Source organism: Melanerpes formicivorus, unplaced genomic scaffold (genome assembly GCF_026170545.1).
Source record: "Melanerpes formicivorus ecotype bairdi unplaced genomic scaffold, bMelFor1.0.p_v2 SCAF_6, whole genome shotgun sequence".
Classification (NCBI taxonomy): Eukaryota; Metazoa; Chordata; class Aves; order Piciformes; family Picidae; genus Melanerpes; species Melanerpes formicivorus.
The window spans coordinates 22,019,570-22,045,819 of NW_027142358.1; the positions used below are offsets into that span (position 1 = coordinate 22,019,570).

At 39.7% G+C, this 26,250-nt stretch overlaps 1 protein-coding gene across 1 annotated transcript in view; it reads left to right on the top strand.

Moving 5' to 3' along the window:
* Positions 1–26,250, top strand: part of BICC1 (BicC family RNA binding protein 1) — a 109,239-nt gene that overhangs the window by 48,714 nt on the left and 34,275 nt on the right. Inside the window, exon 3 of the mRNA XM_068140052.1 lies at positions 8,895–8,964. Within this exon, the coding sequence (XP_067996153.1) occupies positions 8,895–8,964 (70 nt within the window). The remainder of the gene's footprint in view (positions 1–8,894; positions 8,965–26,250) is intronic.

Consider the following 26,250-nt stretch of genomic DNA (forward strand, 5'->3'; position numbering starts at 1 on the left):
GAAGAATAGGTATATCAGTTTGCATCTTTAATGACCTTTCTGTTCAATTTCTCTTCTGTATGCAGCAGTTTATTAATAAACATATATTACCTCTTATTTGTTTAGGAGGCTTTGGCAGTGAAGGGAGTAAGGAAAGTTGCCTCAAGGCCTGTTTGTTTATTTAAGGTACTAAAAGAGCTTGTTTTGCAACATCCTGTGCTTTCCCTTCTGTGTCTGAAAAATTTGTTAGTTTTATCTTGGGCGAGCCTTGTAACTTTGGTGAATAGAATAGAATAAACCAGGTTGGAAGAGACCTTCAAGATCATCACGTCCAACCTATCATCCAACACCACCTAATCAACTAACCCATGCAACCAAGCACCCTGTCAAGTCTCCTCCTGAACTCCTTCAGTGATGGCGACTCCACCACCTCCCCGGACAGCCCATTCCAATGGGCAATCACTCTCTCTGTGTAAAACTTCCTCCTGACCTCCAGCCTGAACCTCCCCTGGTGCAGCCTGAGACTGTGTCCTCTTGTTCTGGTGCTGGCTGCCTGGGAGAAGAGACCATCATCCGCCTGTCTACAACCCCCCTTCAGGTAGTTGTAGAGAGCAATAAGGTCACCCCTGAGTCTCCTCTCCAGGCTAAGCAGCCCCAGCTCCCTCAGTCTCTCCTCGTAGGGCTTGTGTTCCAAGCCCCTCACCAACTTTGTTGCCCTTCTCTGGACTCGTTCCAGCAAGTCAACATCCTTCCTAAACTGAGGGGCCCGGAACTGGACACAGTAGTCGAGGTGTGGCCTAACCAGTGCAGTGTACAGGGGCAGAATGACCTCCCTGCTCCTGCTGGCCACACTGTTTGTAATGCAGGCCAGGATGCCATTGGCCCTCCTGGCCGCCTGGGCACACTGCAGGCTCATGAAATTCTGATGTGTGAATATGTTGTTAGAGTATGTACAAATGAATGCCTTTTAAAGCATAGAGAGTGTATACTGATACAAGGAGATAGAATTTTTTAAAAATAATTGTCTCCAGTGGGTCAGGCTGAAAGTTGCATGGGCCTCCTTTTTAATCTTTGAATTTGAAACATAAGTAGAGCTTCAAGTGGGAATGGCTTAGGACATTTTGAGGCACAAGAAATATTAATCACCGACCTGAAACTAAGATGTCTCATGCTGATTATTATCCATATTCAACAGTAACTTCTGCAGGGCTTTCCATGTGTCTTCATCCATGACTTCTCTTCAACTGCTTATTTGTAATTACAGTTTCCCTAAGGGTATCATGCCATTTCTGATGGCAGCTGCTCCACTATTAGTTTTTTCCAGTGCTATTTGTCTTGCTAGGGAGGATACATGGAGTTCAGGATTGTTACACGTTGTTGTCATCTTTATCTCTATTTGAACCCCAGGAGCAGTTTTGAAGGGCAGAAACCTTCACATCTCCCACTTCTTCTGGGTAAAAATCAGTATCTATATTAGACTAGAGTTTGGCTCATACCATGTAACAAGGAAATCTTATGGTCATACATTTACAGAATCTTCTTGAAATGCCTGGTTGTGCTAGGCTGTGATGGGAATGTTGACACACGCATCTTTTTAGCTTCCTGGGAAGAGGAAGAGACTGCTCACGGAGGGGGTATGGATTAGAATTGAGAGAATATCAGTGGCTGTCAGCATGTGCCAGACCTTGTGAGATTGAAAGGTTTGTCTCCCTTTGGCAAAACCACACCCAGTGAAAAGAAGGAAATTGTTTAGGTTGGGTTGGTTTCTCTAAAAAGGTACATCAAGAATGCTTACTTAACTTTTTGCTTAGTTCAGCCAGAGCAAAGTGGTGGGAAGGCTCTGTTCTTGCGTTGATCATGTCTCTTGTATAGCAATCATTCTGTTCAGGGAATGGACTAAGAAAGGGGGTTTATTCTGTTTTGCTTCAGCTTTAGTTTCATCTGTGTTGCTTCTGATACAATAGGGACAATCTTCAGTTTATCTGTAATACAAAGATACTCTCTAGACTTATTCCTTCAAATGCCCAGTATGGGTAGAAGTCTGAGTTCTCATAAGTAGCAGATAGTTCTGAATTCTTCCCCTGGCCAGAAACAGTGGAGATTTGGGTCCTATAACTCCCCACATCACTGCTTTGAGCTCTGTGTTCCAAGTGAATGGGAGTTCTAGTTGGTAATAAAGTTCAGTTTTATGCCACCTTATTGCAAGGTGAAACAATTTGTCACCACAGTCTCAATTGAGATGCTTAATCTTTTTCTTTCTGAAAGTTAAGTTGCCCTTAAAATATAGGGGGGAAATTTGGTCATCAGAAATGCTTGTACTGTTTCCCTCTGGAGAAAAAAAAAATAAAAGGGAGAAGATTTGAGTAGGAAAATAATATAAAGTAATAATACACACTAGGTTCCTGATTTGTAGTGGGAAGAATTGCTGCTTCTGCTTTTGGACAAAGGAGTTGGCTGCATATTGGCATTTCTGATGATGTGCCTGGGGACTTCATTGTTAAGCAGTATTTATTTTTCTTGAGATAAATTTCCTCCTCTATTACTTGTATAGATTTCATTGATGATATGCATACAGATACATTTTAGTCACTTATTTAAAATGAAAGTATTACCTGTGACCTTTGGTATTTTCATTGAGGCTGAAACTTTGTGCATGAAGTACAAAATAAATGTTGTTTAGTGTGGAATGCATGGGTGCCTTGGGGCCACCTGCTCAGAAATGGCTCCCTTGCCTTCACCTGCAGAAAGGCATCATTAGAATTGTGGAGTGGGACACACTATGCTGCTTTCTTTTTAGAGTAGTAATTGTAGCAAAGACAATGAATTCTAGTTCAGAGTTTTGTATGCATGCCGTCTAATTGGCCAAAAAAGCTACACAGGGCTAGGAATAGGAATCCCTTGCTAAACCCAATGTAAGCTAGACTTACTAAAGAGCTGCATATTTGCACTGAGCTTTGGGCTAAGCTAAGTCCTGCCACCACTACCCCAGAGGGAATTAGATAACTCTTAGCAAGGTTTAAGTTAGAACAATCACTGTTTGCTTCCCTCCTCTGCTTCTCATCTACCTCTGTGTCTTAGACTGCTTTACAGCTGATCATGATTTTTATTTTAATGATCACCTGTAATTATTTAACTTAATTTTGGTTTTTGACTGAGGAAGAAATTGCCAGGATACAAGACTCCTAAAGGAGTGAAGATCAGAAATAGGTAACAGCACTACCTATACACAATACTCTTTTCATTTGATGTGTTTGTTTAAAGTGAAGAAAGGGCTGTTGGGTATGTTGGCCTTCCCCCCCCCTTTTTTTTTTTATTTACTGCATGTGAAATACTTCTTTTTGAATTCAGAAATGTTAATAGGTTTTGGGGGAGTCTTGATTGCTTTATTTTTTGCATTCAGGGCACCCCAGTTTCCATGCAAAATCATCGAAACAAAAATTACAATGTATGAAAACTCTTACTCTATTTAGTGTAAAAACTCCATGAAGTGCTAAACTATAAAATTTTCAAGCTGGAACACAAGGAAGCCAAAAGCTTTTCTTCCAGCTGCCTTATAGCACAGATGATGTGTTTTGTTGGTGTCTTCCAGTATCTTGCATCATCTTCTATATGTTTTCCACTGAGAATAGCTTATATGTTTTGGCTACATAAACACTATGATTCCTCTTGGGGAAAGGGGAGGAATGGAAAGATGTAAACAGATAATTACTTAGCATTTCTCTCATTTTGAGAAGGGTGAGATTATTTACTATGGTCTTCTTACCAAATATGCCTGCTCCCTTTGGTGACTTGATCTCTCAAGCTGAGAGGCGTGCTGATGAGTGTAAACCCGTTCACTTACATTATACAAAAAGGGAAGCCTAAGCAGGGGTCCTACTTTACAAAGGTCATAAACTCTGGTTCGGTCATCCCTAGGCTGAATGTCCTTTAAATGTTTTGTAACAAAAATATTCATAGAAATGAAACATATTATATGTATATTGTAAAGTGAGTTCTGTTTTTTGTTCATTGATAAACAGTACTGTTGTTTTCAGGGTGTATGGCATAAGACTTCAGTTTTTGCTAGTAAAACTCTTCCATTGCAACATGCAGTTGAGGCTTTTACAGAACTGTTCCAAATGTCTTTCTTTCTTAAAACTGTCTGGGTTAGAATGGTGAAACACAACTATGAGCTGATGCAGCAGTGACAGCAGTTTTCCATACTATACTAAACTTATCAGCAGTGTTGATCTGCTTGAAAGGGAGGAAGTCTCTGCAGAGAGAACTGGACAAGTTAAATGGATGGGCTGAGGTCAACAAAATGATGTTTAACAAGACTAAGTGCTGAGTCCTGTATTTTGGTCACAAGAACCCTAAGCAGTGCTTCAGGCTTGGGGTAGAGTGGCTGCAGAGCAATCTGGTGGATAATGATCTAGGGCTGCTGGTGAACTAATAGCTGAGCATATGAGCCAGCAGTGTGCCCAGGTGGCCAAGAAAGCCGGCCACATCCTGGCTTGGATCAAATCCAGTGTGTCCAGCAGAGATAGGGAAGTGATTGTGCCCCTGTACTCAGCCCTGGTGAGGCCATAGCTTGAGTACTGTCTTCAGTTCTGAACACCCCAGGGTAAGAAAGGCATTGAGGTCCTGGAGTATAGGGAAGAGCAAGAAGACTGGTGAAGGGTTTGGAGGGCATGGCATACAGGGAACAGCTGAGGGAGATGGATTTGCCCAGTCTAGAGAAGAGAAGGCTATGGGGAGATCTTATTGCTCTCTACAGCTACCTGAAAGGAGGTTGGAGGGAGGCTGGCATTGGTCTCTTCTCCAGAGAGAAGAGATAGGACAAGAGGAAATGGGTTTAATTTGTTCCAGGGGAGATTTAGATTGGACATTGAGAAAAAAACTATTCCCTGAGAGTGTGGTGAGAGGTTGCCCAGAGACATGGTGTTATTGCCATCCCTGGAGGTGTTCAAAAAGCTGTAGATGGAGCACCTCAGGATATGGTTTAGTGATTATGATAGCTGGGTTACAGTAGGATTCAATCTTAAAGGTCTTTTTCAACTGTAATGATTCCGTGATCTATGCTACACAGAGTTTCGCCATTGGGCACTTTGACATCATTTATACCTTCACGATTTCTCACTATTGTAAGAATTCAGCTTCTTGTTTTCTAGAGCTTTGTGATGATTGTTACACTAAATGCAATACAAAATAAATAAAAGAGCAAGCAGTGTAGTTTAAGCTCTTCTTCAGGGTTTGTATGAAAGCCCTGATTTCTCAAAAACAAAACCTGAAGCTACCTCTTGTTGCAAAGCTTCTTAGGCAGTTAATCTCAAATTGTTTTACAGGCAAGATAAATTTTCACTGGTGGAAAAAAAATGCTCTAGCAAAAAACTTCCCTCCCCCCCTATGTTGAGTGGGTTTCAAAACTTTGGAAAGGATTGTTATTGCAATAGTCAGTTTGGAATTTATTGTAAAGTTTACTGCTTGGAGTAGAAAGCCAGCACATAACTACCTAACTCTGAGCATTTTTATATTTCAACAAATGCATTTCATTTAAATGCATCCAGACTTTTTTTTTTTTTTTCTCCTAACTGCCTAAGACAGGAGATAAACTTGGTTTCATAGTGAGTAGTCATCTCTTTGGTCTGATGTGGTAATTTTTAGCATTGCGTTCTCCAATGAGCTTAAAGATATGAAGTGGCCAGATCTCAATGGCTGGCAACTCAAAGTTCTCCTTTGAAGGTTTCCATATGCATCTTTCTCATATGCGCCTAGACAGTGTGCATCTCTGAAGCTGTGGGCTTTCATTTTGTTTTGCTTTAGCATGAGGAATGAAGAGGGCTTAATTTCTATCAAGGCAGAAGTCTCTGAACTTAGAGGGTAAAGGGCTTCAGGGATGTAACACTTGTCTTGAATGGAATTCATCCACTCTTCCTCTGCCTTCTCTCTTGTGGTTCCTTTTATGTTGGATCATCTTTAACTCAATCCTGCACTGTTCTTTGTTTTAGCATCTCCCTTCTTTCAGCTAATACCCTTTTATTTCCTGTGTATTTCCTTGCCTAGTGCACAATTAAGAATAATTCTAGCTCAAAGCCCTCTCAGAAACAAGTGAATTCTTTAAAATAGTTTTTTTCCATATCTGAGTCAGAAAATCCAGAAGTATTTTGTTGCTGATAGAATTTCACCCTCCTGGAAATGTCTTACTTCAGCTGTAACTTATTATCCAATAGTTGCTGAAACCAATAATACTGTATAATGAAGTCTGGCTGACACTTTTAGGTTTTCCTCATCATGTGCTAATATGGAAGTTTTTGTGATGTCCTAGAGATGTGGATATAGAAAACAAGAATTAATAGCTGTTAGACAAGTTCTGAATTAGACTATTAAGGGAGATTTACTCATGTTGTAGCTGTTTTCTTAATGCATTCATTTTTCCTCTTGAAATCAGCCTTGCTTATTTTTAGGAGTTTGTTGGGGTTTTTTTAATTGTTGACTGTTTGCTGCAGATGACTGAAAGTACTACTTGAACGTGTCCAGAGAAGGGCAACAAGGCTGGGGAGAGGCCTTGAACACAAGCCCTATGAGGAGAGGCTGAGGGAGCTGGCATTGTTTAGCCTGGAGAAGAGGAGGCTCAGGGGTGACCTCATTGCCCTCTACAACTACCTGAAGGGTGGTTGTAGCCAGGAAGGGATTGGTCTCTTCTCCCAGGCAACCAGCACCAGAACAAGGGGACACAGTCTCAAGCTGCGCCAGGGGAGGTTTAGACTCGAGGTGAGGAGGAAATTCTTCACCGAGCAAGTCATTCGTCATTGGAATGGGTTGCCCAGGGAGGTGGTTGAGTCACCGTCCCTGGAGGCGTTCAAGAGGAGATTGGACGTGGCGCTTGGTGCCATGGTCTAGTCATGGGGTCTGTGTTGATAGGTTGGACTCTGATCCTCGAGGTCCTTTCCAACCTAAGTTATACTGTGATACTAATATGCACTGCTTTGCTGAATTCCTCCCTCCGCTGATGTCCACTGTGTATTGTAATTCTCATTCATATTAGCACTGAAAAGGACACAATTATTTTTTGCAGTCCTCCTGAAGAGGTTGAATTAATATTCTTTATGCAGGAAGAACCATACCCTAGAAGCTGCCATCTGAGAAGTTCACTCCTTTTCTACCTCTTTCTTGTTTACAGCATTCAAAGATTCTATCAGTTCTTGAGATTGAGGGATTTTTCGAGTTTACACTGAGTGCTTCTGTGTGTATTGCCATTATATGCATTTGATCTTAGTATTGACCTTAGTATTCATCTACCCACCTGTGTGTTTATATAGAGACACGGTATCTACAGTAGTATTGACCCTGGTCAAGGCAAGTAGTTATTCCCATCTGCTCAGTTATTGAGAAGCTACATGTGGAGTATTTTGTCCAGTTATGTTCCCCAAGAAAAATCTGGACTAGGTGGTGTGACTCCAGTACATGGTCATCAGGTTCATCAAGGGTGTGGAGCAGTAGATACACACAGAAGCTGACATCAGGGTTTGTTCAGCATGGCGCTATCTCATTCAGCCTAGCATTGTATTTAATAGATGTGTTTTCTTGCCATCCTGCAGCCTTCTCATGATGGACTAATACACAGATCTTTCTCATTTCTTTAGGTCCTCTTCAAGATAAGATTATTTTTTTTTTTTTTTGATTTTTCAATTGTGGTGAGAAGTATGATCTCATCATACATATTGATGAGATCTCTATATAAAAGTTGTTTAGGCTCAGTAGGCATGCTCAACATTTCTGAGAACCTACTTTCAATTCATATATACCAAGTGTTTGCTGTTGTCCATTTTCTCTTGCTTTACTAATTGTGGCCTTCCAGTATCTGAAGGGGGCCTACAGGAAGGCTGGGGAAGGACTTCTCAGGATCTCAGGTAGTGATAGGACTAGGGGGAATGGAATGAAGCTGGAGGTGGGGAGATTCAGGCTAGATGTGAGGAGGAGGTTCTTCACCATGAGAGTGGTGAGACCCTGGAATGGGTTGTCCAGGGAGGTGGTCGAGGCCCCATCCCTAGAGGTGTTTAAGACCAGGCTGGATGAGGCTCTGTCCAGCCTGATCTAGTGTGGGGTGTCCCTGCCCATGGCAGGGGGGTTGGAACTAGATGATCCTTGTGGTCCCTTCCAACCCTGAATGATACTATGATACTACCAGTGGGTGTTAATGAGGCACTCTAAGTCTGTTCCTGTATTAAATTTCATCATTGTATGGGCTTACTTAGTAGAACAAAAGCATGGAGAGGAAAAGTCTGCATGACACTGGCTGGATTTCTAAGTAGAAGTGTGTGCACAGGGTTCTTCCCTATTGTTGTATTGGGGATTTATAGACAGGTTGCACACTGCATTGTGAGAAATGCTGCCAAGTCTCCTCCACTGCTAACCCAAGAAGTTAGATATCTTTATTTATTTATTTATTTTAATCTGGGTAGATCTACAATGAAAAGTTGTTTTCATGGAAAGGTGAGACAAAAACTCCAACCTGTGAAGGCAAACAGAGGTATTCTGAATTAGAGATGCAAAAGCATTTGATGTAAATTCAATAAGATTTCCTTAGAAGTAATTTTAAGGTAATTAAAAAAATATTTAATTTTAGAGCTTTAAAATTCTATCTCAGCTGGACCTAAAGCACGATGTAGGTAGTAGTTGTCATCTGATCTGTGTGGAAACTGCTGAGCATCTTTGAACTGCTTTTTGGATTTCTTTTGAATGAGCAGGTTTTAGCTCCATCTGTCAACAGACAAAAATATTTCTCAAGACAAGTGGTTAATGATTTGTGCCATCTATAAGTAATGCTACTCAACACACTTTAAAGTGGTAAACATAATCGTTCCCAAGAATGAGCTTTTGACTTTGTAGTAGAACAATAAAATCGTGATTTTTCATAAATGCTTTGTTTTTAACAGATTATGGAAGAAACAAATACACAAATTGCTTGGCCATCAAAGTTGAAGATTGGAGCAAAATCAAAAAAAGGTATTTTTTTAATTCTTGTTTACGGGATGAGATTAGTTGTTAGAGTAGTAAAGCCACAGAATAAAAAAATTCTGCTTTTGGAGTCACTGTATCAGAACTGCACACCAGAAATATTTTCAGTCTACTGTTTTGAGAAGAATTTATTATTGAAGTTCTCAGCTTTACGAATCTATTTGAAGTAGCTTGCAAATTCTTCCATTACTTTTATTATCAATACTCTTGTATTTGCCATCTTCAGCATATGTGCTTCTGTATAATTGTACATCTAGTCTGAATGGTTTGTTTTACAGCAGCCAAAGTCAGTTTGTTTCTGACAACATGATAAATTATATTTTCTTTAAAATTCCTTTAAGAAACCTAAGTAGAAAAGTTTCTTATGAGTGACCAGGTGATGAGTTTTGAGATGAGCCTTTTAGTTCTGTTCTTCAGGAGTCATTGCTGTGACTGAATGACAGTAATACTTCTCTTTTGTAGGAAAAATTAAATTGAGAGTGGTTTTGAACATGTTCAGGTGGATCTATATTAAAAAAGAAGGAAGTGGAGTTCAAATAATTGATCTGTATTTTATATTTAGAAATGGAATATTTAGGTGGAGATGTGGGCTAACAACCTTGGTAAATGAGCAAGATCTCTTTAGAAGGGTGAAGGATTAATAACATTTTATGGTGTAAAGTGAGATTTGATCTCTTAGGTACCTTCCTTCATGGTATTGAAGTATGAATGGATTTAATTTTTTTGTTTTTCCTCTCCCACTTGCAGGGAAAAATTTCACTTAAGGGGAAAAATGAGGAATTAATTTGCACTGGGAAAAGTGTGGATGTCTTGTGTATGTATATATTCATGTGTGGAACTAATGTTTCTGGTGATGTGAGAATGACAAGGTCTCTGTTCAAACCTGTGCTCTACTTGTGGTGGTCTTCATGCTTTCTGTCTGAGGTGCTATGAATTGATACACAGCTGAAGCTCCTCAAGAAACTGAGGCAGGGATTTTTCTTTTGAGGGGAGAAAAGAAGAAATAAACCAGTTCCTGCACTTGACTCATTTAAATTTGAAATAAATTTAGTTCTGAAGATGAAAAGCATGGAGGAAAGACCATGAAAGAGAGGTTGAGAGGTGCCTGGCTGGGATTTTGGACTGGTATTTAGAGATGCAGTTTCCTACATAGATTAATTTCAGGTCTTTATTATTAGTGAATTCATAGAGAAGATAATATTTTTTGTGATGAAGCTCTCTCAGTAAATTGAATGAATTAAAATACCAGGGGAAAGAAAAGAACTATAACTTATGAGCTGATAATAAAACTAAAAATTGAGGAGAGGGAACACATAATGCAGCTGGGTGTACTGAGTACATCTGCAGTGGGAATGATTATCCTGGAAAATCTCTCTGCCAAAGGAAACTTTAGCTAGTGATGGGCTGCAAATTAGGCATTTCAGCAATATGCTATACTATTAAAAATGGTTCAAATGCCTGTGGACTGCAGGGAGACTCTCCAGTTAAGATTTTTACTCTCTGGCTAGCTTTGGTCTGAGAAGTTGTGTGTATGTAGACACCTAAGCTAGTAAATTACAATATGTGTACAATTCAGCTGGAGGTTCCTATTTCTTGTGAAATAATGTCATTTTTATATTTTCTGTTTACTCTTGGTACCAGTCGTTCTGTAGCTTTCCTTTTGCAGCTACAGCAGCTGTTTATATAGAAGAAAACATTCTGTGTTTGACGTGCTCTAGCTTTGCTGATTTGATATTTTGTGATTGTGGGGACAGTCTGCAACAAAGAACTGGCTGGTTCACTGGGGATTTAAGCTCAGGACATGCTATCTTTCCTCCCCTCAGCTGGGAACTGTGCCGTGGACTTAATTTTTGATAAAACACAAATGTCACTACACGGTAAGATTAAGGCTGAAAGTGTGCAAGAAGAGAAGGCTAAAGGGAGATCTTACTGCTTTCTGCAGCTACTTGGAAGGAGGTTGGAGTGAGGCTGGTGTTGGTCTTTTCTCCCAAGTAACTAGAAATAAGACAAGAGAGAATAGTTTAAGTTGTGCCAGGGAAGGTTGAGATTGAATATGAGGGAAAAGTGATTGAACAGGCTCCCTAGGGGAGTAATAGAGCCACCATCCCTGGAGGTGTCCAAGAAGCATGTAGATGTGGTTTAGTGGTCATGGTAGTTGGGTTATGGTAGTGCTCAATGATCTTAAAGGTTTTTTCCAGCCTTGGTTTTTCTATGGTTCTATGTGGATTTCCACCTTTACAGAGAGAGGAAAATAGTCCCCCATCAATAACCCATCTGGTAAGTGGGTGGAGGTGATAATTTGGTGACTGTTCTGCAGGCACCTCTTCCCTCCATAGGAGCTCTCCATCTGGTTGTACAAAGGTCAAAACAGGTACTTTAAGATAAACTTTTGAAATTACTTCACATGGCTTCCAGGTTTGTAAGTTGAAATGGGATCTTAATGCATCAATCCGAGACAAGTCCATATCCTTGTGGTGGAGACAGTAGTTTTTGATCACCGTACCCCTGGGATAGTCTCATTCTGTATGTTGTAAGTAAGGATAGATGTTGTGCATCTTTCAAATACTTCTGCGGGAAAGACTAGGAACTGAAATCAGGGGAGACGGAACTGTTTTCACAGCTGTTAAATAGGGAGGTTGTGGTCTTATCATTCTTGTGTTACTGCATGCTTAAGGTCTGTCCTCCTGCCTCCATAGCTACCTGCTAGGCAGCTCAGCCCTCCAGCACAGCGTACCCTGATGTCAAACCCACTAGCAGAGAGGGCATTCAGGGCCACTGGTTTATTGATGCCCACACCCTTTTGTCAGCAGAATGTTTCTTGAAGCTATTTCATTTTGGCTCCCAAGGCATAAAGTCATAGGTCTGACTTTACAGTAGTCCACTAAAGGTTTTCGTAAAAATTTTGGCATTTAAATGCCTTTTCCTTGCTGTTGCCCATGACAACAGAACCGTTGGTTTGGGAATTCTGTGTCAGCTTTCTGTGCATGGAGCAAAATTCCTTTGCAACTTTTATTTAACCTCACTAAAACCAAGAAGAAACGATTCATCCTGCTTTACAAATATGCATGAATAGTCCGTGTTGTCAGTGACCATCATCAGAATACAGAAAATTCTAGTCAGTTAATTCAAATTAATCAGTTAACTATTTTAGCCTATCAGACTTTTTCTGGCAACCTCTTGGAGAGGCTGCAGTTAATCTGTTTGTAATGCTGTTAAGTAACTGCTCCAATATCTTTTTTCTTTGCGAAGGGATTATTCATACTCTGTAGTATTTTTCATAAGAGAAGGTAAACTCCTGGTGTCCAATGCCAGTTGAAGACCATAGTATGTTTTAGTTTTGGTTTTCAGCATGTGGACATGTTTAAAAAGGCCAAGTGTCATAGAGAGTGATTGCCCATTGGAATGGGCTGCCTGGGGAGATGGTGGAGTCACCATCATTGGAGGTGTTCAGGAGGAGACTTGATAGGGTGCTTGGTTGCATGGTTTAGTTGATTAGGTGGTGTTGGATGATATTGAAGGTCTCTTCTAACCTGGTTTATTTTATTCTATTTCATCTTTCTTTGTGTATAACTCATTCCCACATCCATGTGTTCAAATCATAGTGGTTCACAATGTTTCAAGGGGCGCTGAGAAGTTCTTGATGCAAACTAATGCATTATTGTATGCAAATGTTTGACGTCGATATGAAGAGCTTATTGCAGGCTTAGTTGAGGATCCTAATTTAAACACATTAGAATTTGTCAGTGAATGGTAGTGTGTTAGGCATGATTCAAATTTTTGTTCTGTTTTGGAACAACAATTACTTGAGTGGAGGAGACCAGAATCCCAAAACACCTTTCAAAAGTATGCAGAAATTATCATGCACAGCAGAAATCCACTTGAGGATCTCATATTTGTTCCAGTACTGCTGGGGAGAATGTTACATTTTTAGACTTTGAAGGAGTGATATAGTGTTCTTTAGCTGATGCAATTATTATTTTTTAGTAGTCCTTCCAGTCTCTTAATACTGTCTTTCTGTAATTGCTTTGCAAAGACAAATATTCCCCAAAAGACAGCCAGTGCATCACCTGATGCTCCAGGCTTTCTTGCTGACAGCAGCACTTGTGGGTAGGGCTGGCTCTTCAAACCTCTGCAGCCCCCTCAGACTGTCTAGAATAGAATGTAAGTGTCTGTCTCTACAAATCTATTTATTTTATAACTGAAATAGTGATTATTATTTTCTTGACTGCTTTGGTTTCAAACATTCTTTATACTAATCTAAATGTAGAGTGAGTCTATGCCAAAGACCAAGTACAAACATACAAAACCATCATTAATAAGTCTGTAATGACTTCCTCTGGAAACTGTAATTTGAATCGTGCAATTTTATGGACTAGCAGTAAGAGAGAATACCTGAAAATCAGATATAGGGGTTTAGGGGGGTTAGGATTTTAAGCTTTTCATCTGTGTAAAATCAACTTTGTATAAACTGTGCTAGTAATTTTATTCTTTGATTATATGGCAAGACTAACATTTCCTGTAAAGCAAGTAACATCTGAAGAGCACAAAATCCAGGGCCTAAACAGTGTTCTTGTGATGACTTTTTTTGTTAACTTTTACTTACAGATTTTTAGCAGTTGCAAAGTAACTGATGCTTATCAAGAACTCTTTTATCCTCTGCTTCTGGCTGTGTGGTAGCAATTTGAACTGATGAATTGGTATAGTTTAACTGGTGAGACAGATAACATCTGTCCATGTCCCTTAACCAAGGCTAGTCACTGAGGATTGCTGGCCATCTATACTACCTGTCTTGACCCTAGCCAAGGGGGAAAGGCAAATGATATTGAGAGGAAAGCTGTGGGAAAGGGAGAAAGTTGTGAATGAAGTGGAATGGGGGAAGCCAGTGACATGGAGAGGAAATGGGAGACTGATGAAGTGACTGGAGACAGATGGAAAGAGGTAGATGTGATTCAAGAAATAAATGGCAGGAAGCATAAGGTTAGAGTGGGAGTTTTAAATGAGGGTTTTGAAAGTAAAGAGTTAGTGACAAAGTTGGATTAAGAATAATGGGAAAACAGATGGGAGGTGGAAAGAGGAAGATGTGGTGGAAGAACCAGGTGAAAAAATAGGTACCGAGAAGTGGAGAGGAGGATTATGGCCCAGTGTTTATAGGTGCCTGGCATGGACTTCTAATGCAGGAAACTAGCTTGGACACACTTCTGAGGTTTCCACTTGATGAATTTTCTGGAGAAAAGCTGTTGAATGGTACTGTATTGATGCAGACTTCCATTACTGTCCGAATCCAGTGATTAAATATCGAACATGCATGTATCCTCATCTCTAATATCCTTGTGCTGTTTCCATAAAGATGCAGTTTAGAAGACTGCAATTTCAATTTGTTAAACATTTAACAGATGTCTGGTCTTGCGTCAAAACACATGTATGATTTCAAGTGCTGGGAACACAAAACATTCATTTCTAGTCCATGAGCTGAGAGTATTGGCACTTTCTACCAAAAATCACAAAACAGAATGTGAGCAAGGAAAACAAGACAGCAATAAGGAGGATTAAATTTGAGTGCAACTGTCATCCAGCATATTAGAATTGTGTCCAGTGTAATGTGAAATAACATAAACTGCTTGGGTTTTGCAATGCTGGAGGAGAATAGCCAAGAAAGTAAGCTGAGGAAAGTCTGAGCTTCAATAAAATGTAAGCTGTTTTGTGGAACTTGCTTTAAAATATTGCAGTGACAAACAGTTCCCACCAAGATTTTTAGCCATAAATTTGTAGAGTTACACTAAGTTATACATGTGCACAATACATGCCTGTGTATCCTCATCTCCTATTTCTATTATAATGGAGTCCATTGAGAAGCTAAGCTCATGTTTGCTTTTCTGCCTCTAGGAACTGTCGTGGAGAATTACAACCATGAATTAACTTGCTTATAGATACATTTGGCCCCTTCAAAAACATCTTAGATTTCAGAATGAGCAAACTCTGAGGGGGGGAAAAACCTGCTGAACATAGAATCATAGCATATTTTGGGTTGGAAGCGACCTCCAGAGTTTATCTAGTCCTAACACCCTGCAGGCAGCACAGGATGTCCTCAGGCTGCTCAAAACTTTGTTGAGCCTGACCTTGAATATCTCTGGGATGGGGCTGCAACTACCTCCCTGGGCAACCTGCTCCAGTGCTCCACCACCCTCAAGGGAAAGAGCACTTCATGCAAAAATTATTTTATCGTACAAATATTTAGACGATTTTCAGCTCTCACGTTGTTTGTCCACAACTCTTGCTTTGTGTCTTCCTGGTTTAAATTGTTGGGTCATGGTGCTTTTGTAGGAGAAGTTGCAAAGGGGCTGCAAATTATCATTTGTTTTTTTTCTTTTAAGTGTTGGTTTGGTTTGTTGTTTAGTTTGTGTGGTGTGGGTTTTGTGGTGGGGTGTTTTTGGTGGTGGTTGGTTGGGGTTTTGGGGTTTTTTTTGCTATGGAGAAATAAGTAGTGGAAACTAACACTGGGAATCTTCTCCCTTTGAACTGTGAATGTGGAATGTAAAACAAATTATTTTGTTTTGAGTCTCAGCATCTCAGATGAAACACCCCTGCCATTGGTTTTCTGAGTGGACGTCTTCTCTACCTGAAGGCCTAAACTTCTTATACCTCACTGCCTTCTAGTCAAGTCTTTCTATAATTTGCTACTCAATGATCTTAAAGTTGTTTTCCAGCCTTAGTGATTCTATGATTCCATTTTTGCATATTTTGGAGTTTGGAAGGCATGCACATACACAGTATTTAGTCTGTCTTTTGTGAGTGGCTGCTTTCCTCAGGCTGATATATGAAGCTGGAATAATTCTGCTCTTTGTTCATTATAGTGTTTGGCTTGTAAATGTTTTCAGGGAAAGAATCTCTGTAGTTTTAAGACTTCTCTGAGTATTCACTTTAGGCACTACCTCATTGCTGAGCTTCTAAATTTGCCTGCAGACTACCTGTTGCAGTTTAACTATTCCTTATCTTAATCACAACTAGGTAAATATCTTCTGTAATGTGCTGCTAAGGCAATCAATACATAATCTGATGTAGAGACTTAAAACAAGTCTCTTGCTGACACTGTATTTGTTTGGAATGCAGATTAATTACAGCATGTATTGCAGTTGCTGTATGATGAGCTACATCTGCTTTTTGTTAACTTTCTCTGTAAATGAGAAACTGCCAATGCATACTGTTTCATGTGTTCTGAGGAAAAAAAACCCCAAACCCAGTAATTGTGTACTTCAGAAAAATTAAAGAACTGCTGTGCTCAGATCACATGTTCATTTCTTTCTTTCTCTTTTTTTTTCTGGAGGAGCTGACCCAAGCATAGATGACTTCTCCCTGTTTTGCAATAAATTAATGAACAGAAGAGACTGTTCCAGGATATTTGAAATTTGGCCACAGGAGGTCATGTTGGTTCTCTTCAATCCGAACAGTTAAACGCGCACAGATCCGCAGCATCCCTTGTGCCCGCAGCTGGCAGTAAATACTTTGTTTACTGGAGTTATTTATATGAGCCTCCAGATTGCTACCATTTCAGAAACCAGCCAGATCAATTAATTCTCCTCCCTTTGCGTGCAGTGTGGGTGACCACTGAGAGAGCCTTCAAAGAAATCATGTTTGCTTGAGCCTTTGATCTTGCTGGCAGTTAGCTTGTTGATTCTTCTGTGCCTGGTGCATGCCTACTGCAACAAATGGTGATCCTATGCAAAAATGTGGAATCATGAGTTTGCTTTGGTTCTGGGAAAGGTGCAAGGCACTTCTGGTCACACTTGTGAATGCTTTAAGGAAACAAATTCTAGGTAGCAAAGGGGTCAGCAAGTGGATATGGTACTTTCAAGTAAATTTATACAACAGTGATTTGAACCATGTTCCTTCCCCTAACAAGTGTAGAAACAAAGTTTTGGATGTTTGTACTTCTGACCAGGGCTTGCCGTGCTTTTCCTAAAGAACAGCGATTTGCTTATACTTGGACAGATAAGGGAGAGCCAAGATACAAACACAGTTATTGTGTGAAGGGAATTATCAAGGGGCTCAACATCCAGCAAGAGTGCTTGGCAGTAACTCTAGTAAAAACTGACGTTTCAAACCCTGGAATGCAGTAATCCAAACTATTATCGTTGTAATTCAATTACTTGGGAGTATAAATTTATTGCTGTCTCTCAGCAAAAACTGGAATTAGCTGAGACTGGGATTATTATTTTTTTTAGGATATTCTAGCCATTAGCAGATAATGTACAGTGTGCTCTATACTCTGCTTGCTTATAAGCTAGAGACTGACATAGTGTTCCCCTCTGTGATTCCCATCTTTTTGTTTAAATGCGATTTGGGGGGCATACAAAAAAGTCATTAGAATGACTGCTGAAATTCCCACCCCACAGACGCTCAACAGGCAGAGGTGAGTGTTGCTATTGGTCTCACTGGAGAGAGACATATGGACAGAAGAGATGCAGAGAAAATTACTCTGAGAACAGCTCAGGTGATGATTTCCTGATTTAAAAGGCAACATTTGAGAGACCTGGGACTGTTTAGCCTTGAGAAGAGAAGGCTGTTATTGTCAATGTCTATAAATATGAGGGGTGGGTGTCAGGAATGATGGTGACAAGTCTCTTTGGTGCCTAGTGATATGACAAGGAGCAATCAGTACAAGCTGGAACACAGGAGGCTCCACCTCAACATGAGGAGACATTTATTTATGATGAGGGTGACAGAGCACTGTAACAGGCTGCCCAGAGAGGTTGTGGAGTCTCCTCCTCTGCAGACTTTCAAAACCCCTCTGGATGCATTTGTGTGTGGCTTGCCCTACGTGATCCTGCTTTGGCAGGGACAGGGGTTGACATCATGATATCTGGAGGTCCCTTCCAACCCCAAATGTTCTGTGATTCTTATCTTTCAGGTGTTTAAATGCATCACAAAGAAATTACCCTTGCAGAGGAACAGTGTGGGCAGTGTGTTATTTACTTGCTATCAACCCCTCCCTAAGAAGAAAAGCAGAAGTTTTTAAGTAGGTCACTGATCTTAAGGAGATGAAGGCTTGCTTCCCAGATTAGGTGCAAATGGCCTGTCATACTGGAGAAAATAATTTAAAATTAGTGAATAAGAGTAGTCATCTAATGTAAGATAGACAACTGTTATGGTACCATGTGAATATTGGATTAGGGTAGATCATGTGTTCACATCAAAAATTACTTGTGTAAAAGCATCTGCTGTCATAAATTGTTTCCACCAGATTACTTTTTTGCTTGATTAGGTGAATCATAAATAGATTTATAAGGAAGACAAACACAGTACTTCCTCCCTCTGCCCCTTTTTTCATTTAATTCTTTCAGCCTGCACAGCAGTGATGCATTGTCATGCTGGCTGTTTAAAAAACAATAAATACCCCTTGTGCTTTTTTAAGACCTTTTTTAACAAAAAAAAAACCACAAAGTAAATTTTGTTCAATGAATGGAAGAAGCTGGTTGATAACAATCATAGCAAATTTTGAGTTAAATTTCATCTGCTTAACATTTTTGAAGTTATGATAGAAAGTAATAGCCAACATTACACTCCCACACCTTTGTACTGAAATTTGAAATGTGTGTTACAGTGGTCCAACTTTCTGTTTCATAAAGAAAATAACTGGTATCTCATAGCTTCAAAAAAGAATTAAGGATGTTTTTCTTCCTTACTGTCCATCTATGGTGAGCAATGTTATTTCTGTCTGGTGCATGACAAGATGAAACAGGCAGCAGATATGATCAGCTTGCACTTGAGGTCTCTTGTAAGAGACTACATAGCTGTGAAGTTGATATTAAACTTTGGACTGTTACACTAGAGTTTTGTTAGACTTGCCAGTTCTGTTTGTCCTGTTCATGCAGGTGTACCTAGTACAGTGGTCTTTGCTGAAGGCTTGCTGCACCCTCCTGTTCTAGTCACAGAATTAATAATTTCTAATAGTTGTAGAAAATTCAAGTTGCGTGGTAGAATGCAGTCAGACCAATAAGACATTAAAAGACATGGCAGTAATGAGGAAGATGTGAAATGTGGTTGCATTTGGATATGGAAGAGTTTGCAAGGCTGAGGGATGTATTAGGGCTCATGAGTCCGATATCGTAGAATTAATAGGGCTTGGAAGGCATCTCTGGAAATTGAGTCCAACCCCCCTGCTAGGGCAGGTTCAACGAGAGCAGGTTGCATGGGATGGTGTCCAGGCAGGTTTTGAATGAATCCAGAGATGAGGATTTCAACACCTCTCTGGGCAGCCTGTTCCAGTGCTCTACCACTCACTAAGTAAAGAAGTGCTAAAGCAGTGGTGAAGAAGATGGTAAAGAAGTTTCTCCTCACATTTAGATGGAACTTCCAATGTTCAAGTTTGTCCCTGTTACCTCTTGTCCTGTCACTGAGCATGCCTGAAAAAAGACTGGTCCCATCCTCCTGACACCTGCCCTTGAAGTATTTATAAACATGATAAGATCCCCCCCTCAGTCTTCTCTAGGCTAAAAAAACCCAAGTCCTTCAGCCTTTCTTTGGAAGAGAGGTGTTCTAGTCCCATAAGCATCTTTGTAACCCTTTGCTGTACCCTCTCAAGCAATTCCCTGTGCTTTGTGAACTGGGGAGCCCAGTACTGGACACAGTATTCTTTTACTAGGTCTATCTTATAATATTCTAGCTTTTGTGGTTCCCTTGACTTGGTTTCTTTTTTCCTCTAGGCATTGTGTTTCTATGTTTGTTCTTTGAGATATGATGGCAACAAGCATTTGAGTAATGAACTGTGACTTTATTGGTTCCATGCTGAAAAAGAAGACGACATAACAGATTTTGTGTTCTGCTGAGAGATGCCGTACTTTGTGCGGCTGCTTAGGCTAAGGGCTGAAGAGCAACTGCCCAAGAAGTAGCAAAATTGCAACCTGGCATGTGTGTGTCTTAGTGCCTGAGTGCATTTGTAAAATGTTCCTACTGACTTTCCTTAGAAAAAGCAAAATAAGCAATTTAATTATGGTGCTAAGAAACTGAAATTGTGTAACTGAAATGGAGTTTCTGGCTGATTACAATTAATTCATTCTCATTTCTTCTTTTCAGGTTTTTTTTTTCTTCTCTACCTTGGCCTTCCCCTTCTCCCTTCAAATCTGATCACTATACTGTTTAAGCTGCCATACGTTCTGTTACCTCTTCCATGTCTTACCTCTTTGCTCGCGCTTTAAGAGAAGTCTTTTCAACTTCGTTTTCTCTGTCACTGGGTCCGAAATCCACTCTTCAATAGTTTTTCTCCAAAAATAGTAAGCTGTACAGGTAATCCATATTATTTTTTTAAAAAAAGCTTATCTGATGTTTCTGGCTAATTTTACTTAATTCTGGGAGTTGTGAACATTTAACTTTCAGTGCTCTGCTTGGATGTTTCAAGGCTGCTGAGTCACCTGAGAATGGGGAATCCAGCTGTGATTTGATGTAGAAGTGCACATCATATTTTTTATGTTGTTGTTTGAGACTACATCAAACTGCTGTTTTACTTTAGCTGGTTTATTTGAAGTTACCTGTTACAGGTTTTAAAGTTCTCTTTTGAACAATAGTCTGAAGTCTTTGAGAAAAGAGATTTTTGGTTTAATATTCTTGTGTGTGTTAAGGTTGGTGTTTTATCCAGTCTCTGCTTTATGAATTATGGAGAATGTATGCAGGGCATAGTTGGCTTCACTGTCACATGCATTGACAAGTAGTGTTCTGATACTTAATGCTCTTCAAATGACTACAGGACAGCAACCAACATGTGAAAAGAGATGAAGGGCTGCATGTGAACTGCTTCCCCTGGAGCTGTGGCAGAAGCAGGGCTTGTGAGACCCCACCTTGAATACTGTGTCCAGTTCTGCCATCTCCGTTATGAGAAGAACACTGAGCTGTTGGAGTGAGTCCAGAGGAGGGCCAGGAAGATGATCCAAGGGCTGGATCACCTTTGCTATGAGGACAGGCTGCAAGGGGGCCTTAGAGCTGCCTTACAGTATCTGAATGGATCCTACAGGGAATCTGGAGAGGGATTTTAGTAAGGGTCTAGCAACAGGACAAGGGGGAGTGGCTTTAAGCTGAGGGGGAGTAGGTCTAAACTGGATCTGAGGAAAAAGGTCTTCAGTATGAGCATAGTGAGACTCTAGAACAGGCTGCCCAGGGAGGTTGTGGATACCTCCTCCCTGGGGATGTTCAAGGCCAGGTGGGATGAGTCCTTGGGCAGACAAATGTAACTGTAGGCAGAGGTTGGAGTAGAGGATCTCAAAGATCCCTTCCAAGCAAACGATTCTTTCTATGAAGTATTTACTTTTTGTCTGCTTCCTTCCCATATTCTGAGTTGAACAGCAATTCTTTTAAAGATGGTTTGGAGTTACAAGCTAGAAAGTTAAGAGTCAGAAAGTTCTGGAAAGACAAAGGGTCTTTCAAATGTGTGTGCATACATAGGCAGTGTCTCTGGCTCTTCCCAAGGATCTTTCGTAATCATCTGTTTGTCCACAACAAACGTATCCACTAGAGTGCCGAGAGCCTCAGGATATGTCTACTGTGAAGACGCTATAATTGCTTGCAGCCCATGTTAACTTTCATGATGCCATGAGCAGGCTTTTCATTAATCCTACCCAACCAAGTTAGCTACTTGAAAACTCATTTGGAGATGATGATGCTGTAGTCTAATTTGAACTACATAAAAATCCAAACCTAATTAACAAAAATAACCATGTCATGGAAAGATCTGTCTGAGGATACATGGTAGCTACAGTAGGAAATGATCCACTGCAGTCTGTCCTAATACATGAATAGGTGATGGGAGTGGTGGATTTCTTGGTTTAGTTTGTGGTTTTGTTTTTGTGGTGGTGGTTGGGGGGGGGAGGGGAGGGAGGGGCGGTTTCTGTGGTTTTTAGATACAGGGAGGTTAGGTTCACAGAGGTGAATTGGAAAGAGGGTGAGAATTCTTTTCAACTGGTAAGCCAACAAGCGTCCAAGTGATAAATTTCCTCTCTTATTACGATCTAATTACTTTGCATATGCCCTTAATCGTGAGCATTTGCTGCATGCTTTTAGCCTTGGTATTTCTTCTCCATGGGAATAGGTTGAGCCTATTTCAAGTGGTTTTGGCTGTCTTCAATCCATCTTAGTTTGCTCTGTGAATATACAGTCTAACAACTGTATACACAGTATTTCCTACTATATTTTAAAGCCTTAAATACATTTTCAATTCAATTATTTTTAGTCTATGTTGATGGGAAATCCTACTTGAACTTTTTGATTAATTCAGTGATGTTTAACTATATTGTAGGCTGTACTCCCTGTCTGAACATACCAACTTTCTCTTTTATTTTAACTTCTTATGTTCTTATGCTTGGTTGCATAGTTTAGTTGATTAGGTGGTGTTCGATGATAGGTTGGACACAATGATCTTGAGGGTCTCTTCCAACCTGGTTTATTCTAGCCTAATGACCCTCTTCTTGTACCTCAGTGTGTTTTAGCAAGTAATTTGGGCGCAGATATTGTCATAACTTGTCTTCAAAAATAGTTGGTTTCTTGACTTCTTTTCCTTTGAATGGCTCAGTAATACTCCTAGGCTATTCAGATCCTAGTCAGCTACTTACTAAGAATGACTGTCACTCTGGTGTTGCCCAGTTGTCTAATGATTGTTAGTGATGGTGTTTCTGTAACTTTAGTCTGTTCATCCTGTAAACAAGTTGGATACATAGCTGTGGTCTGAAGAGCTTGCCCAGACATTAAATGTAATGTCTGAATTCTGAGAGAGGCCTATGCAGTTAAATGGCTTAATTATTTGAAATACTTCTTGTCTGGCAAAAGTTAGTGTGGATGCATTTGCACTTGCACAAACATTTTTGCTTGGAGGAATTTTCTTTTGTTTACTGAAATGTTGCACACAATAGTAGCTGAAAAAGCTGCAGGCTCCCTGGTATAGCTGTGAACAAAGACAGAGGAGGTAGAAACCAAGCCCAAGTGTGGAGTGAGGAATTTGAGGATAGGAGAAATAAACGACCACTTGAAGGCAGCAGTCTGGCAAAGAGAAGGCTGTTGAGGGAAAACTTCCAGCATGTTCTGTTGTGTAACTTTAGCTTTTTGTTTTATGTAAATATTCCCCCATTCTTCAGAAGGGGTGGGATAAGGAGGAGAAATCTGTTCCTATAATTTGTTCAAATTAAATTTAGCTTTTCCATTCTTCAGGAAAAAGATACTGCCCATCACAATTGATTAACAGATAGATTGCTCTAGAATGACACTTTGTATTTTGCAGGACACTAGTCCTAAGTGAAAATTTCCCATTTCTGATACCACACTTGTATTTAAAGTATTAGAGCTGGATATGTTTTCGGCACACAGAATTCTGCTGAAGCCTTTGTTCTGCCTTTGAAGCGTCGGTGTCTTATTTCTTCATTTATTGTAGTCAACTGTTCTTTGCTCTAACTCTAATTTGATTCGAAATATACTTCCAGTTATATTCAAAAGCTTACTAAAAATAATAAAGAAGAGGTGGTGGGAGGGGGAAGGTGGGGAAATGGGATATATCCTTACTTATGCTCCCCCCCATCCCCTCCCCGTAGTAAAAGTAGATTGCAAGCACAGTGTTCTTCAGGGGTGAAGTATGGTGTTCAGGCTAGTTGCCACCTGCATGAAAATGACCCTGTTATGGTCTCACTTGCAGCAAGAACAATTTGTGTGGAAATCAGTTGGTCGTGTTTAGTGCATCCATTTAAGGCTTTGTACAGTGATCAGTTTAGGTCAGCCTAGACACTGACTGGGGGCTAATTTTATATTTCTCAGTGTTCACTATAAATACCTTACACTTTCTGTACCTTTATGTTTAACAATCTTTTTCATACTTTGAAGAGTGCCATTTATTTTGTTTTGTACTTCGAAGATGAATTGCTACAGTTGCACCCAGTAGGTATTTCAAACATTAAAGACAGGGCTTTAGCCAACATGTCATAGTACTAAGTCAAGTTAGTAATTTTTTTCTAATGTAAAAAAAGTGTGACACTTAATCCATGGAATAAATTGTTGCACCTGAAAAATATGTGACAGGGGGAAAAAAAGATATATTGAACCTTCTCTAATGTAAATACAATAGTGAAGAGACATCACTTGGCATGTGCAAGTACTGAACACCCTAAGATTTTGGTTCTGGAAAGTAACAAATTGTCTGGAACCATTTTTAATGTATTTGGCTCCTTACTGGTGGCAACAGTTTCAGAAAACATTCAGAAATCCAAAGTCAACTATTTTAATTACTCCCACGGATTGATGCACAAAGACCTTATGTAGTGATTTCATTCCTACTCCTGAAAACAATTTTCAGATGCTATTCAGTTTTGGATGTTTCCACAAAATAGTTCTGATTAACCAGAAAGCTGAAACTGAAGGTGAATGCAGGTTCCATCAGTCACAGGTTTTCTCTGTTTAGCAGTCATTTGAGGTCAAGTGTAGACAAATCTGCACTGGCCTTGCAACAAGCTTAGGAAAAACTTTCCTATTGATTATGTCTTGTTAAGTCTGGTTGTGGTGTTGTGTTTAAAACAGAAACAATATCCTTTACTTAGAAAAGAAATTATTTAGCCAGGAGGGGGAAAAAAAAAGGCAGGCAGCTTCTCTAACATACTTTTCTTAATGCTTGGTCAGATGACCATATTTAGGGTTGGGCTCAGAAAAAGAGTTGGTATGCTTGGTGATTTGATTAGCATATGTAGACTTGTAATGGAAGATGATGCTCTCGTACAGTACGGATTCTTTAATCTTGGGAGGTAACAGGGAAGTTACAGCAAGAACCACTGAACACCAGTGTCAAAAACCAAATACAAATCTGTGAGGCTGAAACTGCTCAACCATTAGAACACAAAATTTTCCACTTTTCCCCAAGAACAACAATACAAGCAAGCTAATCAATTCCATAAAGAGTTATAGTTAAGACATTTAAGGGTCTGTAATATGCAGAAAATCAAATTGTGTCATCTAATTGCCTCTGAATTTTTTTTGGTTTTTAATCAATTCCTGAGGCAGTCTGGTTGTTGATTCAGTATTACTTGGGTACCTGTTTGTTTTCCTGCAGATCACTCGTAATTTCAATATACTTTCAGCTCCTACAAAGCCAGTTCAAAGCATTGAAAATCTATTAGCTGCAAGTAACTTTTCTCATGAGAAATTTTCATGTGGATGTCATATCTAAATTGTGCTTTCTGAAGGAAGGTGTGCAAGTCTCAAAGGAAGAATTGTGTTAACTTCAAATGAACTTCATATATATTACCAGCCAGAGTGTTCCTGAGAAATCAAGGAAGGAAAGGACACTGAAGACCAGTTTAATTTTAGTAATGTATTTTGGAGTTGTCACTGACATCAATGAATTCTTTTTGGCTTGGTCGATTCTTCTTTGCTTTTGTTGTTTTAAGCAATCAACTGAGCTTTTTTTATCTCTAAAAGAACAAAGGTTAATTGTAGGAGTACAAGATTTTGATGTTTGTTTGGGGGTTTCTTGTTGAAGGTGTCAGTATCAACAAGAGGAGTCCAAATCAGATGGAGTGTTTAAAATAGGTACTCTGAGGTGTATTTTCACCAATGGCTAAACAAATAGTATTAGAGAATGGTATTAATCCTTGCTACCAGACTTGATTTCAGATATTTTTTCATACTGGTAACCAAATTGGTATTGAAGCACAATGTTTACAAATACGTGAAAATCAACCCCAAAGTGGTGGTGGTCTGGTTTTGTGTTTTTCCTCGTTGTCTGTGAAGAGCACTTGGAGCACACATAGTCTGCTAGAATCTGCTTCTGGGAGTTTCTGCCTGCAACATCCACTTCAAATATTCACACAGCTTAAACACATTAGAATCACATGGCTTACTGTCAACTTAGAAAAGAAAAATTGCCCTTAAGACTATTTTGGGGGTTTTTGTTGTTTTATTTTGTTTTTACTTTGCTCCATTGTGAAAAGGCTGAAGCAGCAGATTTTTGGAGCTCCTAAATTCTATGCTCATGCCATGTTTTTGTGACTACAGTTTTTCCATTTTAAAAAAAAAAAGTATCTGTTTCTCAGAACTCAAAATGCTGCGTTTTTCTTGACTTTCATAAAAATTGGCAAGGAATCCTTCAGCATTTCTGTATCCCCAGCTGAATGTGCTCAGGACTTCAGCAGTAAAAATGAGGGTTTTTTTTTACTGTTGGAATGAAAACAGTATCCAGGCATGGCTTAAACAGTTTCAATTTTCAGTTGAGTACAACAGCTTTGCGATCTAAAATTGTATTGTTTGGCAATTCTTAAGTAG